Below are 14464 nucleotides of genomic sequence, written 5' to 3' on the forward strand. Positions count from 1 at the left end.
TCACAGGCACAGTGGATTACTAAACAGAGAGAGACAGAGAGACAGAGAGCGGGGCAGACGGGGTAAGACAGACAGGGACGGGAAGTCAAACTGTAACTGGGATAATTTAATCATCACAAACATCTTTATTATTGTTCATATTCCTAACCTAATAATCCAAGGTACTTCTATTGGAGATAAATGCCTATTGTGCTTCTTTTATTGCTCATTAATTGACTGATTAAACTGACTGTATCCCCAGTTCATAAAACCTCAAACACCTGGGGCCTGATTTACACTGAAAGCAGCATTTTATTTCCCCGTTCATGTTATTAAGAAGCACTTCGCAAAGTGTGTTTTATTATGCAAACGCTATGAATGACATCCTTGATGTTTGCTGATGACAAAGCAAATGTGTAAGCATATTTCTGTCTTTGTGAATGCTGATATTTGACTGTAAAGCTGCAAAGTTTCATGCATTTAGCCTCAGTGTCAAACAGGAAATTGAGCTGTTTATACATTCAGTTTTGTCTGACGAAGAGTTCGTTCGAAACTGAAAGGTCATCAGAACGAAATGAGAAAAACAAGACATTTCTGACGGAACTGTGGTGTCAAAACAACCCAGCGGTGATGACTAAGCATCAATAATGGAGACATATTATATACCAGCTACGAGCATTTGTTTTGTTTTGGTTTTGATGTACAGTAGCAGTAGCATGGCGTGGCTCAGCGGAGAGGAGGAGGGTGACAGCTTCAGAGATGAGGTTTTATCCTTCCGTTCTGGTTCACTTAGACTAAATGCACCCCAGATGGGGAGAACAAAAGGTGTTTGTTTTTTGTTTTTTTACAAGACAGTAGATGAACAGCGAAGGAGGAGCAAAGGAAGGAATGTAGCATCCCTATTGATTACAGTTACAACTGGAAAAGTACACTCAGTAGAGTGCAGATCTCCGCCAGGTGTGTGTGCAACCACCACTGTTTCACCATCATTGTTTGAATGAATACAAACCACTATTGGCTCACCTAGGCGTGCATCAGTAGTGTGGTGGGCGTACTACTAGGTAGATGGGTAGTAGGTTACCAAGGGAAGGGGTATATTCTCCTATATTCAGGCTATTTGGCTGATATGTGGGTATACTGTAAACTGCCAAAACAAGAGGTGGGTATACTCCGTTTACCTGTGTATACCCTCCACTAATCCAAATCTTCAAACTGAAGCAGTTGTTGACCACTTGCAGCCAGTTCAGAGGAGTCAATGAGGATATAAAACATCAAAACGTCAATAAAGTAGTTTTTTCAAAAACTGTGAATCATTGTAACCACGAGAGGTCCTTCAGCATACAGTCATAAATGAGCACAAATAATATGAGGCTGATGAGTCCAGTAGTATGCGAGATTAGCAGTGGACAGACAGATACAAACTTACACACGACCGAACACATAATCTCCCCCTAGGCTTATATGCCTGCTGGGAGAGATAATTACACTGCTTAAAAATATTCTGAGCAGCACATATTTTTCAAATATGACTCTTTGAATTAACACAATTTGAATATCATCGCTCACGGTCCAGAGGAGGGATTTTAGACTTCAGTATTCGTTCCAATCACAGCTGCAGATACATACGACCTACAGGACGCTACGGATATAAATACCTACAGTATACTGGCTAAAAAAAGACCATGAGATGTGTAGACTACTGGACAGTAGTAATTACTTTTATGATTTGCATCCCGATGGTTAACACATTCACACTGAAGGTGTCATCACTCAAACACCCTACAATCTCCAGTCAGCTACTACAGAAATACAGAAAGCAACCTGCCAACACTTGACCACATAACCAACAAAGTGTAAGTGCAAAAAGTGTCAGCCACTAATAGCCACAACTTTCACACATGAATGGCAACAGCAGCAAAAGACAAGCATAAGTGCATCATGAAGAAGGACATCAGTGTGAACCAAATGTATATCAGTATGAAGTGTAAATGTAATCTGGTTGTAGGAGCATCAAAAGACAGAGTGTTGTCGGAAGGTCACTGTTCAACATTTAATGAATTACCAGGAAAATGAGTATAGGGCAATTCAAATATTCATCACAGAAGAGTTCACATCGCTGTTCTCCATCGAACCGATCCCTCCATTGAAAACGACGACCGCTTTCATGCAGCTACAATCGTTTCTTCTTGCTCTAAACTCCAATACATCAGCACAGAATAAAAAGGGGCAAGAGGTGACTTACTATGCTGAAGTTCATGACCTTGAGGATCCAGATAGTTAGTGCCAAGTTGATCAGGATCAGGATCATCAGCAGCAGGACGAAGAAGTAAAGGCAGCGTTTCCTCCAGCCATATATTCCCACTTTGTACACTTGTGGTTTCTCTGAACTCTGGACATTGTTCCTATGAGTGCACTGTTCTTGGGTCATCTGAGAGGAAACACAGAGAGAGAGAAAGGAAGACATTAGTATGGCTGAGGGCAACACCGTGACCTCAAAGACTCAGTCAGACTCTACCTTCCTGCACCTTTGCAGCCTCATTTGCACCGACTACACCATTCATTCACACAGCTCTTATTGGGCGATTGGGCAGTTTGGGAATCAACACAGATGCTATTGTTTCGTCTGAAATGTCACTGAGAATTTACATAAAATTAGAGCTTTATTTGCATTTATTTGTTTTGCTTCTTGTTGGCAACAAGCTGTCGACACAACATCGACATATTGCCATCTTAGAAAGCTGCTGTGGCGAACATGTCAGCAAAGTTGCACATCCAGTAGACACAGAGCAAGAGTTGTGGTGAATGCAAGTCCAATATTTATTCCTACTTAAGCTCCTTCTCGATCTCCTGAGAGTAATTTATGTCTCTTTAGCTGCTAAATGTCCCATTGTGTTCACCACCTAGTACTTTCTCTAGTCTGGCTGTTATGTATTCAGCCATTATTGCAACCCATTGCGGCCTCCATGCTGGAGCCACCCATGATTGCTTGGAGATTTGTGACCGTGTAGAAAATGACCTTAAGATAAGAGATGGGGAACATCTGAACATTAGCACAAATAACATGCTGTAAACATTCCTCTCACATTCTGCACTCCCAATACTGACCAGCCACTCAGTTCGGGCACGGTGAAAGACAGTTTAGTTAGCTATCGCATTGATTGATTGCCCCATAAGTGGTCTATAACTCCATTATGCCCCCTCTGCCCCACTGATGTGCCGATAGTGCCGATTAATGATGATTCTAATTGTCGGCCTGTGAAGACGAGCGGGCATTGTTCACTTCCAAGCGCCATAATAATGACCTAATAACTCTGTGGAAAAATACAATTTACTGTCCGGCGCGCTTTGGAGTGCGCCTCTCAGACCACCAAAGCCAATCGCTTTTGACAACCACACACATTACCCGCTAACTGAAACAAATGGCACAAGACAGGGCCCCGGTGAGAAAGTGCTGAAAGCTACAGAGGAGACTCCAAAGCACCAGTCAGCAAAAAAAACAAAAGAAAAAACAGGGAAATCTCATTGTGTACGGTTGGATTTTCATTTTTGTTTGACGGGAGATGCAGAGAGATGAAGAGGCATATCTCTGTGAAGTCTAGGCTGACAGGAAAAAGGGAAATCAGTGCTGTGAGATGAGAGTAAACAAAGATAACTTTAAACTAGAAAGAAACTACAATTACCGCCTCGTGGTGCCTCCACGCCTCCACCAACCTGTCAAGTTGCAGTTCACATTCATGTCTGTCCACATTCACTTCATCATTTTATGCTATTAGACATTTGTATGAAATTATCATAATTAGCATATGAAGTATTAAGTTATGGCCAAAAATGTGCTTTGACCCTTGACCACCACATTCTAATCAGTTTGTACTAAATTTGAAGAAATTCCCTCCAGTATGTATGGATGGACGAACAACCCGAAAATGATAAGGCTCATTAGGTTCCCCTAGAGGCTGCAATGTTCATTACACCCTGCAGTATGAAAGTCTTATGCTGAGTCTCAAATTGCGTACTTACACTTGCTATTTTGAGTGCATAAGTGCATTCACACGGAGAAGTATGGCAAAATGCAGTGCACTATAAGTACCCGGGGTTGTACGTTCAATGAGGGAAACAGCCATCGGTGAGTACAACAACACACCTATTTTGATCTCTGAAAAACACTCGATATTGGCTCATTACAATCAACTAAATCAATCAGTTCCACCCTTTTGGACTGAGATTGTGCTCTTTAAAAGTCTTGACAATGCCAGTTAACGTATAAACTACTTTGGGTGCAAAATTGACATTTTGGTGTGATGGTTGTGCTTAAGGAAAGCTGATAGAACGTCTATAACTAACCTGATGCTGGCGCTAGAGGAAAGGTCAGGGGGTCGCTGAAATCATGGTGAACTATCCTCTGTGGACCATGAATATATACACCCAACTTCATAGCTGTGGAGAGCATCACAAACTGGATCCAAGTAAGGGAAAAGCATCCTCCCTATCAAACTCAGCCTTAATTAAGATCATCATGTTGTTTCATTATCACTCATCCCCCCAGAAGTATCTCGGCTTGATCTCACAGTTTAACAGCAGTACCCGATCCCTCAGGCTGTTTGTTCAGACTTATTCAAAATACAAACATGAATACAAAACAAACAGCTGCATGAGTAAAAAGGAACCCAGATTGTTTGTTCAGCTCTTTGGCAACATCCTCATAAAGAGCCACAGCCTGTGAGTGGGGATTAATAGCGCACCTGATCCTCTTTCTTTTATGTTTCCACCTGCGAGCACCTGCCACAGCGCAGGCCTTCCAAACATGGCTGCAAATGGTGGCAGACACGCCGTGTTCACCCTGGAACTAACCGCTGTCCTGTCAAATCACCCCGTTTGAACAGGATCCAGTTCGGCTGACGGGGGGCGACTCTGACATTTGTTTACACCAAGGAGTTTGATAATGAAAAACCACACACAAGATTCAAAGACTGATGGACTGGTTTTTCCATTTCCTCTCACTAGATTTTTTTTTTTTTTTTCTGGTCGGGTGTGACAGACTCCGATAACTGACCCTGAAACTGATATGAAACTTCAAAACGAACCAGATCATGTCAGTAAAATTTGGTAAGCCGACGGCAGCAGCGAGCGGATGAAAAAAGTCTTGCAAAATTAATGTTTTGAGACAGCGTTTTAGAGAACAGCATTGAATAAATCCCTAAAATGTGAACAGAAAAGCGAGGATATATATACAACCTCTACTGGGTAGCATTTAGGATTTCTAGTCATATCTATTTTTCTATTAGTACCCTCACCGACAGCCTTGTGACAGATCTGCTTGTCTGTTTACTGTACAACAGCTCTGGTTGCACATTTCATGGCAACAATGCTGATATTTTAACAGAAGGAAAGAAGTCGGTCTGCCGGTCCAACGAAATGCAGTCGGTACAACAGTTTGTATTCAGAAACAAGATTACAGTGTCATAAATAATGCTCTTTATTTTAAATATATTCAAAGTGCTTTTGTGTAACCCTTCAAAAAATCTGTTTTGCAAAATTTAAATAGAGTGAACCGAAAAATGTCCTTGACGAAAGAATAAAGCAGAATAGTGCCGAGGCTGCCAAGCATCTCCAGGTGTTGCGGAGACGACAGCAGCAGCAGCTTGGCAGGACAGCAACACTCGCAGTGACACCAACATCAGTGTCAGATGGAGAGGAGTGTGCTCACGCGTTCATGTATAAATGTGTCGTTTCTCAGGTAGGCCTTTGTACGAGCTACACAAACATGCAGTTTAGTAATACTAGTTATACTTTTCTAAACATCCCTTCATGTGCAGAGTACATAAACAATTTATGTGCGTAAGACGGCTACCCCGTCGGAGTGTTGGTTGTGCGACTTCTTCAAATACCATACGTCGCCAAAATGCAGTTTGTTGCAAAGTTTTGAAGGTCCCATATTGTAAAAAGTGAGAGTTTCAGGTTTTGCGCATTATAAAGCAGGTTTAAGTGCTTTATAAATACTGGTAAACTATCAAAACGCTCAATATACGGAGAAATACACACAGCCCGTATTCGGAAATTGTGCGTTTGAAACAAGCCGTTAGGATTTCTGTCCATTTGTGATGTCACAAATATACAATATTGAGACCATTACACGGTTTTAAACGTAAACATTCTAAATGTGTCCCAGTTTATTTCCTGTTGCAGTGTATGTAAATAACATCAGCTGACAGGAAGTAAACATGAACCTAAACTGTTGCCTTGCAACGCAATTCCGTTGCAATTGAAATGCACTAAAACGGAGCGTTTCAGACAGAGGGTGAATACAGGTATATTTAGTCAGACAGTGTGAGAATAATAATGTGTTTTTTGTACATTACAGCATGTAAACATGTTCTAGTAGAATCCCAAAATACAAGTATGAACTTGAAAATGAGCACGTTATGGGACCTTTAAAGAGAAACTTATCTATGCTGGCTTTGCAGCAACGCTGAGAACATGAACACTATAGTAACCTAATTCTGTCTCACCATGTTTATTATGGAAATCAGAACTTCTCAATTGAGTCATTCTGGCTTCGGCTAAGGATGATTTGACCCAGATCCCCCACAAAGTACACATTTGCTTACATAAGCGTACATGTTGGTTAAAAATAATGTATATCAGAAGTCTAGTCATTGTCTTGTGTAGATGCTAAACCCTGAGGGGATGTGTGTTCTCCTGCATAAGACTACTGAGCAATATATCATCTGCTATGTGACCTGCCTCCCCACAATAAGCTGGTAAACCAATCAGCTTGTTTTACACCTGGGGCCACGAGACACATTCCTCTGCAAACATCTTTTACCAACATTTGCATGTTCACCTCAGTGTCAATGTTTTCCATCAGATAAAATATCGATATACAGTATCTGGTCGACTTGCGCACCAGTGTATAAAAAAACAATGTTGACTGTTGATAGGAAACATGAAGCAAACCGCAGTCTCCTGTGTCAAAGCCCAACATTTTGTTGACCCATCCATCCTCCCCAAAAACATACCATTTCCTCCTTTGCTTTGATGGACAAGTGTCATCACTAGAAGTCTTTGTCACTTGAACATAAACATATTCAACTGAAATGGCTGATGTTTTTGTTGGGAGGACAGACTCAATATAAAAGCATATTACAGACATTATCATTGTATATATTATAGTCTTAGTTTTATTTCAGTTAAACATTTTAGTTTCTTATTCAAAAAATGATCATAACATTTGATGTCCTTCCTTTCTTTCAGCGGCTCAGATGTTCTTTGTTTCTTGATTACTGAATAAACCTGATACAAGTGCTTCTTTATTATGCATGAGAGTGATTTAACCAGTGAAACTAAGGTTAAGTGCCCATTTGGTTCTTTACTGGTTTCATTAGTTGGTTAATTAGTGAAGAGTGCACATGGCAGCTATGTTTGTGTTCGCTAACATGAAAGCATGTTATGCTTGCATAACTTCTGCAGCAGTATCTATGTCCATAATATGGAAACTTTATTTATAGCTTATAGCATATAGACATATCTATCTTTCTTCAAAGATGAAAATAAGAATGTATTTATTGATGTGGTTTAGCGTAGTGCATCTTCTACAGTAGCTTAACAACAAATCCAAACGCAATAACAAATCGATCATAGTTCTCACAGTGTTATAAGTGTATTCATTGCTTGATTGGTTTCTTATTTCCACACATATACTGTATTACACTGTGGATCTACCTTCTCTCTCAAAGTGTATCATAAATCAAATAAAAACGTACTGCAGCAATGAAATATAACTTGTCTCTCCTCCGTGCTTTCTACAGACTCTCCCTTCATGCACAAAGAGTACTGATAGCTTTCCAATAAGCTCTTAGGGCTACAGGCTGACTGAGAAAAGAAAATGGTGTTTGGTTACAAGCTAAATAATGGCCACTCATAAGAGTGGAGGTGTGTGTGTTAAGAAAGCGGAGTTGAAGAGCCAGGGAGGAAGAAAATAAGTGGCGAATTGGAGGCAAATCAAATCATCGGCCTTTTGAGTCCTTTTTTCCCTCCACTGCTGCGGTCCAATGGTGCCTCTTGCTCAGCCAACTATTCATTCAGAGAGCCCGAAGAAAGCCCGACGGTCCCAAAACAAAGTCTGTCTCTGATTAGAGAGAGAAATGAGGTTTTACAAAATGTTATTGGTTAATCTTGCTGCCAAATAGCCAGGCAGCTCCCCATTTGGACTTTTATAGACAACATGTGGATCGCTACCAGGACCCGGCGGCGGCTGCCAATGGATACGCCATTACCGGGGCTCGCACGCCTCCAAATGTAGGAATATGCAAAATGGCCGACAGCCAGAGGCAGTTTATTGGCCGCTGTAATGTGTGGGTAAACAGAGGAGTGGAGGAATGTGATCGACTGACTGAAAAGTTACTTGTTGGTTTAGGGTCATTGAGCATAATCTCCAGTAGCTAAAGACAGAGGCGTTAATGGGTGTTAACTCTTCTCTAAATGGTTTTAGGGTTTGTTTGGATGTACTGCACTAATAGGCATGTTTCTCTCCTTCATACACAACTGTTTTCACTAAGTATGTTTGTTGGATTGTTTCTCTCTTTACTGTTTTTAGATGTGTTGGTTTTCTTCAGCCATTAACCAGAACTGGAGAGATCCAGTAGTTACTGTCCTGAATTGCTCCACACCACTCTTCCATTGCTATTAACTGTCTTGTTCCTTCATCTAAAGAGCCCTTAGAGCAATTGTTTTTTATTGTATGGTAGCAGAACTTCACTACAAGTTTTATTTTCCCCCCCCCCCTTTTTATTACCCCTCAACAACTACAGAGAGTACTGAAGCAGAGCGGGCCAGTGGATGTAAAGAGCAGAAGAAACCTGATGAAACTGTGATGAAATCAGCCTCCTCGCCAAACAAACCATGTTGTTTATCTAAACATCAACCCATTCAGAAGATGGAGACCGGATCACAATTCTCATAAAATATGCATATACATATATTTGCGTAAGTATTTACTAAATATATTCAAATTATGTTTTTATGCTACTATTATTACTACTACTACAACTCAGTGGGTGAACATCCGGGTCTGAGAAGTGAAGCAAATACTGAAGTGCCTTAAAGGTCCCATATCGTGCTCATTTACAGGTTCATACTTGTAATTTGTGTTTCTACTAGAACATGTTTAAATGCTGTAATGTTAAAAAAAACACTTTGTTTTCTTCATACTGTCGGTCTGAATATGCCTGTATTTACCCTCTGTCTTAAACGCTCTGTTTTAGCGCATTTCGATTGGAATTGCGATGGAATTGCAACAGAATTGCGTTACTAGGCAACAGCTCGGGTCCATGTGTACTTCCTGTCAGCTGATGACATTCACATACACTGCAACCAGGAATAAACTAGGACACATTTAGAATGTTTACGTTTAAAACCGTGTAAAGGGTCTAAATATTGTATATTTGTGACATCACAAATGGACAGAAATCCCTAACGGCTTGTTTCAAATGCAGAGTTTCTGAATACGGGCTGTGTGTATTTCCCTGCGGATTGAGCGTTTCGATACTTTCACAGTTTTTATATAGGACTTAAGCCTGCTTTATAAAAAAAAAAAAAAAAAACATGAAAATGTCACTTTTATATAATATGGGACCTTTAAACTTGCATTCTTTCTAACAGCCAGCAGGGGGCGACTCCTCTGGTTGCTAAGAGAAGTCTGATTGTATAGAAGTCTATGAGAAAATGAGCCTACTTCTCACTTGATTTATTACCTCAGTAAACATTGTAAACATGAGTTTATGGTCTCAATCACTAGTTTCAAGTCTTCTTCAATACAGCATGATGTTCATTTAGTAAATTATGGTCCCATTTAGAGTCAGATAGACCATAAAGCAGGGGATGCTTTAGGGCAGGGCTATCTTGTGATTGACAGGTCGCTACCACGGCGTTGTCCGGTCTGGGAGTTATCCGTGTTTTCGTCTTAGAGCTTTAACCCTTTCGCAGTGTGTTTTCACTTCATGAAAGTTAATTGTAATATTTTGGTTGCCTAAAAATGTCTTATTGAGTGTTCGGTTGTACTTAGCTCCACCCTCTCGTGCAAAAAAAAAAGATGTCAACGGTTGAAAACGGCCAAAATGCAGAACTCAAAACTTCAAAACTGTAGTCCACAAACCAATAGGTGACGTCACGGTGACTACATTCACTTCTTTTATACTACTACTATGCTACTACTACTATTAATAGCGATGTTGCCTTGCCTTAGCAATCATTTTAAGAACATTACCAGTATAAATAATAGCCAAAACAACAAACGTAAGATCCTGAAATTAAATAAACTTATCCTTTTGTTGTTGAGTCACTGAGATAAATGCTTGTGTATTTATCGTACTCCGTGAATAAAGGCTTTTTGACCCTCATTCTGAGTGCACCAGCAGCTCTGCACTTTTGTCCCACTTTGTTGTCCCTCATTAACACCGAGGCCCGACTCTCAACACAGCCCTTCTTTGTCGTGTGCCGCCGCTGCTTACTGGCCCATTACAGATGAGACAAGTGTGGCTAATACTTACAGACACGGAAAAGGTCAGAGAACAACAGTAAACAAATTAATGAGAGCTCCAACCTGTTCAGGATTTGACAAAAGCTCCTTTTCAGAAGACAAAATAATAAGAAAAACATCCGATTTCACTGGTTAATTCTGGCGTGTAGACGTGAAGCCATGCGGGCCCGGAGCCAAGCCTGGCTGGAGGGCATAATGAACACTTTAACAGCCGAGTAACTTTGCGCTATTTCTTTTTAATCAAGAGCAAAAATAAAAGCAGAAAATGTATTTTTCTTCCTCCTCTCTGTTTTGTAAGTGGCTTTAGCATGCTTGTCAACAGCATTGTTGAGCACATGATTAGGATAATTTGGAAAAGCCTGTGCTGGTAGGCCATGTGTGACAGATATGATACTGTAGATTTACAGTGAGGAGAGAGGAACCACATCCCGTGCTGTTTAAATTCATGTTTTAAAGCAGTGTTTGCAGGTCAGCAGTGGAAAGAGCCTGGAGGTTAAAGAAGCAGCCTTGTCACTTTGAATCCCAGTTTTATCAAGGAGGGAACGGAGGGGACTTAGTATCTAAAATATGCGTGTTTTTAAACTTAAATGACAATTCACAAGTCAGACCAGGTCCCGATTATATTCAGGTTACGTAGGTTCCTGTCCTATTGCCACAGGTTCAAGGTCTATATATATCAATATATCTAATACCTGAGTGGATCCAAGCTGACTCTCTATCAGCTCTGATCATCACAGGAGAATAAAATGTCTCTACTGAACTGTGAAGTGGAGGAAAAATGGCATGGCAAGCACCTCTGTAGCCACAAGTCCAATACAGGGAGTCTCAGGACAATGTATGAACTCCTAACTGTAAACTGAAAATGTGCACTAACGCCTATTCTGATTATTATTATTTCACATAAATCGTCTTTGAGCACATCCTCTAGAGTATACCAGCCCACGCATTTCACTGAAAAGATAAGTATGTGATGAATAAATCTTTGAATTGGACCCTTGAAGACCTCTGCAACTATAAACCATGAATTTTACTGTTCATCTTTGTTCTCTCTTCCAAGATCTGAGTAGTTAATTTGGTGAGTACCATGTTATCATTTAATGTTATTATCATTAAGATTTCAGTCAGGTGAGTACCATTGGCTGTTTAGAAGGACTTTAAACTCATCAAACTCACTGGAACCTGGAACATGAGTAGGCTGACATACAACGACTAAACCTGGTTGTTATTTTCAACCATTTTGTTTTTTACATACACAGATTATCAAATTTCATTTTTTTACTACATGCTTCTTTATCTGCCGCTTCATCTCCAGGAGTTAATGTTGGGGAAACAACTCCTGACTTGCACTTTGCTTCCATTAGAAGCTGATGGTTTGAGTTTTATCAGTATGTCATCGTATGTGCTATTTCTCTGCCTGGGGGTCATTAAATTTCCATCTCATGTGGTAAAACATTCAACTTGGTCTTTGTTTTTGTCTTTCCAGAACCAAGAGGGACAGTTAAAAAGTCTCAAGGCCATTTCAGACGCAACATGACAACGGCACCACTGCGCCCTGAAACCCATTATTTCCAATGGCCTGCGCCACTCGGCGAACAAACTTTGTGCGCTGCGCTCTGTGATTAATACCCATGTGGCCAATAGAAACGGAGGCAGTCAGCCAGACATAGAAGGAAAAACATTGAAGAAAAACTAATATTGAGTGTGTCTGCACAACACAAAATTGTGCTAGTATCGAGACCTCGGGAGGAAAGCTCTGTCTTGGAAACATGTTTCCAACCAAGTAGGCATATCAGGTGTGTCTTAACAGGCTTCGCTGCTGGCAACAACAAAATGACGTAGTCCCGTTAGAAGTTTTGAAAACTCCTATTTTGGTATTCTCCCCACCTGACTTCCCCGAACACCTACGCAGATGTGCGCGTTGTGTGTGAAAGTGCCTTCACACTGTAGTACAGGACGCAGACAGAAAGCAAAGCAGGCAAACATGCATCTCTGATTGATCTGAACTGGCTTTGTTTCCCTTAATTTCAAAAGCAAAGTAATTCAAGGAAACAATCAAAATGTTAATGGAACACAGTTTGCAAAAAAAAGGCAAGTTTAGAGAGAAAAAAAACAAGTTGCCTAAAACCCTTTTTTCCCTTCATGTGCATTAGAGGTGAATGGATTTTCCTTTTCTGATGCTTTACAGCACTGAATAGTGACATCTTGTAAAACACAATGTCAATTTGTCTTTCCCAAAATAGCATCCAGGTTATATTGTGGATAATCTGCACACCTTGCTGTGAACAGTTTTCATTTGGAACTACATCCTACTGCTTGTAAACAATACTCTTCAAGGTGGGGTCTGTGGATTATCCCAAGTAACTGTTTTGGAAAGACATTGTTTTCCCTTATTTTTGTGTTGGAGTTCTGAGCAATAGGATACCTCCAATTGTGGATAAATAAAACCAAAACTATCCAAGTTTGCAGCCATATTTTTCCACAAGAGGTAAATAGGAAAATATGGTTGATTATGAGTGAACTGGTCTTAACGTCCCTTTGCAAAGACCCAAGACCACATTGAATTAAAGTCCAACATTATGACCACACATGACTGTGCACATGAATTAAAAGGTCCATGTATGCACAGAAACACATGCGAGCCCTGCCGTCCAGGGATTTCATTCCACAGAGTAGATCTTACAAATCCCAATTAACTGCAGCATCAATGGTGGCTGCTGCGTTTTAGCTGAAAAAAGTGTCCTCAGACATGTTTCATTCAAAGCCACACACAACTGATTATCATCAAAGATCAACCTTTTTTTACTGCTAAGCCTGCGAACCCCGAGGCGATACTTCACAAGTATAATTAACATCTAATCTTTAATGCCACCAAAGCTAACAGGCTCTCTGTTAGCATGGCTTCATTATCTACTAAAAAGGTTGAATCGTAGACTTTGAAGCGTATAGAAGCAGGGAGGACCTCATCACAGCAAGGCAGAACTAGAACTACCGCCACGCGGTTGTATACCTCCGCCAACCACTCAAGTTGCAGTTTACATCCATATATGTCATCACTTCAACATTGTATCCTGTTAGACATTTATGCAAAACTGTCACCATGACCTTTGACCACCAAATTCTAAATCAGTTCATCCTTGTCCAAGAGTCCAAGTGGATGTTTGTGCCAGATGTGATGAATTCCCTGCAGACGTTCCTGCAGATATCGCCTTCACAAGAATGGGACGGACGTGAGGTCACAGTGACCTTTGACCACCAAAATCTAATCAGTTTGAAGAAATTCCCTCCAGGCGTTCCTGAGATTATCACGTTCACAAGAATGTGACGGACGGACGGACGGACGGACGCACGTACAACCAGAAAACATAATGCCTCCGGAGAGGAAGCATAAAATTGGAAACTTAGAAGACATCACTTTCATCAGGAGAGGCAGAAGTTTCAGAAGAGGAAAAAAAGGAGAGTCTGAGAGAAGTGGGAGTGGCACTGCCAAACTAAGAGTCTGGATCTGCACCCCGCGGTGATTAAGATGTGTTGGACTTCAACGAGGCAGAGCAGACAACAGAGGTTACTTAGAAAGGCAGAGATGGGAAAAAGAGAGAGTTTGGGGAGAAGCAGGCTAGCGGAGGGAGAGATGAGGAATGATGGGAGGAAACAGGTGTTCAGATGATGGTAGGATGTTGACACAGGAGCAGAAAGGAAGGTATCAAGTATTTAAAAGTCAAAAGGCTCAAGTCCAAGTGAAGTCAAGTCCAAGTTGAGTTGCAAGTCGTCATCAAACTTGTGACCCGAGTCTGACTCGACACACCTCATGACTCGTGATCTGATATTTGGCTCTAGCTAAATGTTTTGTAACTTCATAAACTGGCACCATGTGATGAAGGACATGAAATCAATCAATCCAATGTGTCGCTATTATCGGTGCATCAGCTACAGGCAGCTGCTTTAAATTATAAA

The 14464-nt window shown here is 40.8% G+C and overlaps 1 protein-coding gene across 4 annotated transcripts in view; it reads right to left on the reverse strand.

The window, feature by feature from the left end:
* The window catches only part of sgcd (sarcoglycan, delta (dystrophin-associated glycoprotein)), a 309980-nt gene that overhangs the window by 113543 nt on the left and 181973 nt on the right, over positions 1 to 14464 (reverse strand). For all 4 annotated transcript variants that reach the window (XM_037747839.1, XM_037747841.1, XM_037747840.1 and 1 more), the window contains one exon: positions 2222 to 2407. In XM_037747839.1, the coding sequence (XP_037603767.1) occupies positions 2222 to 2407 (186 nt within the window). The remainder of the gene's footprint in view (positions 1 to 2221; positions 2408 to 14464) is intronic.

This window comes from Sebastes umbrosus, chromosome 17 (assembly GCF_015220745.1).
Source record: "Sebastes umbrosus isolate fSebUmb1 chromosome 17, fSebUmb1.pri, whole genome shotgun sequence".
Lineage (NCBI taxonomy): Eukaryota > Metazoa > Chordata > Actinopteri > Perciformes > Sebastidae > Sebastes > Sebastes umbrosus.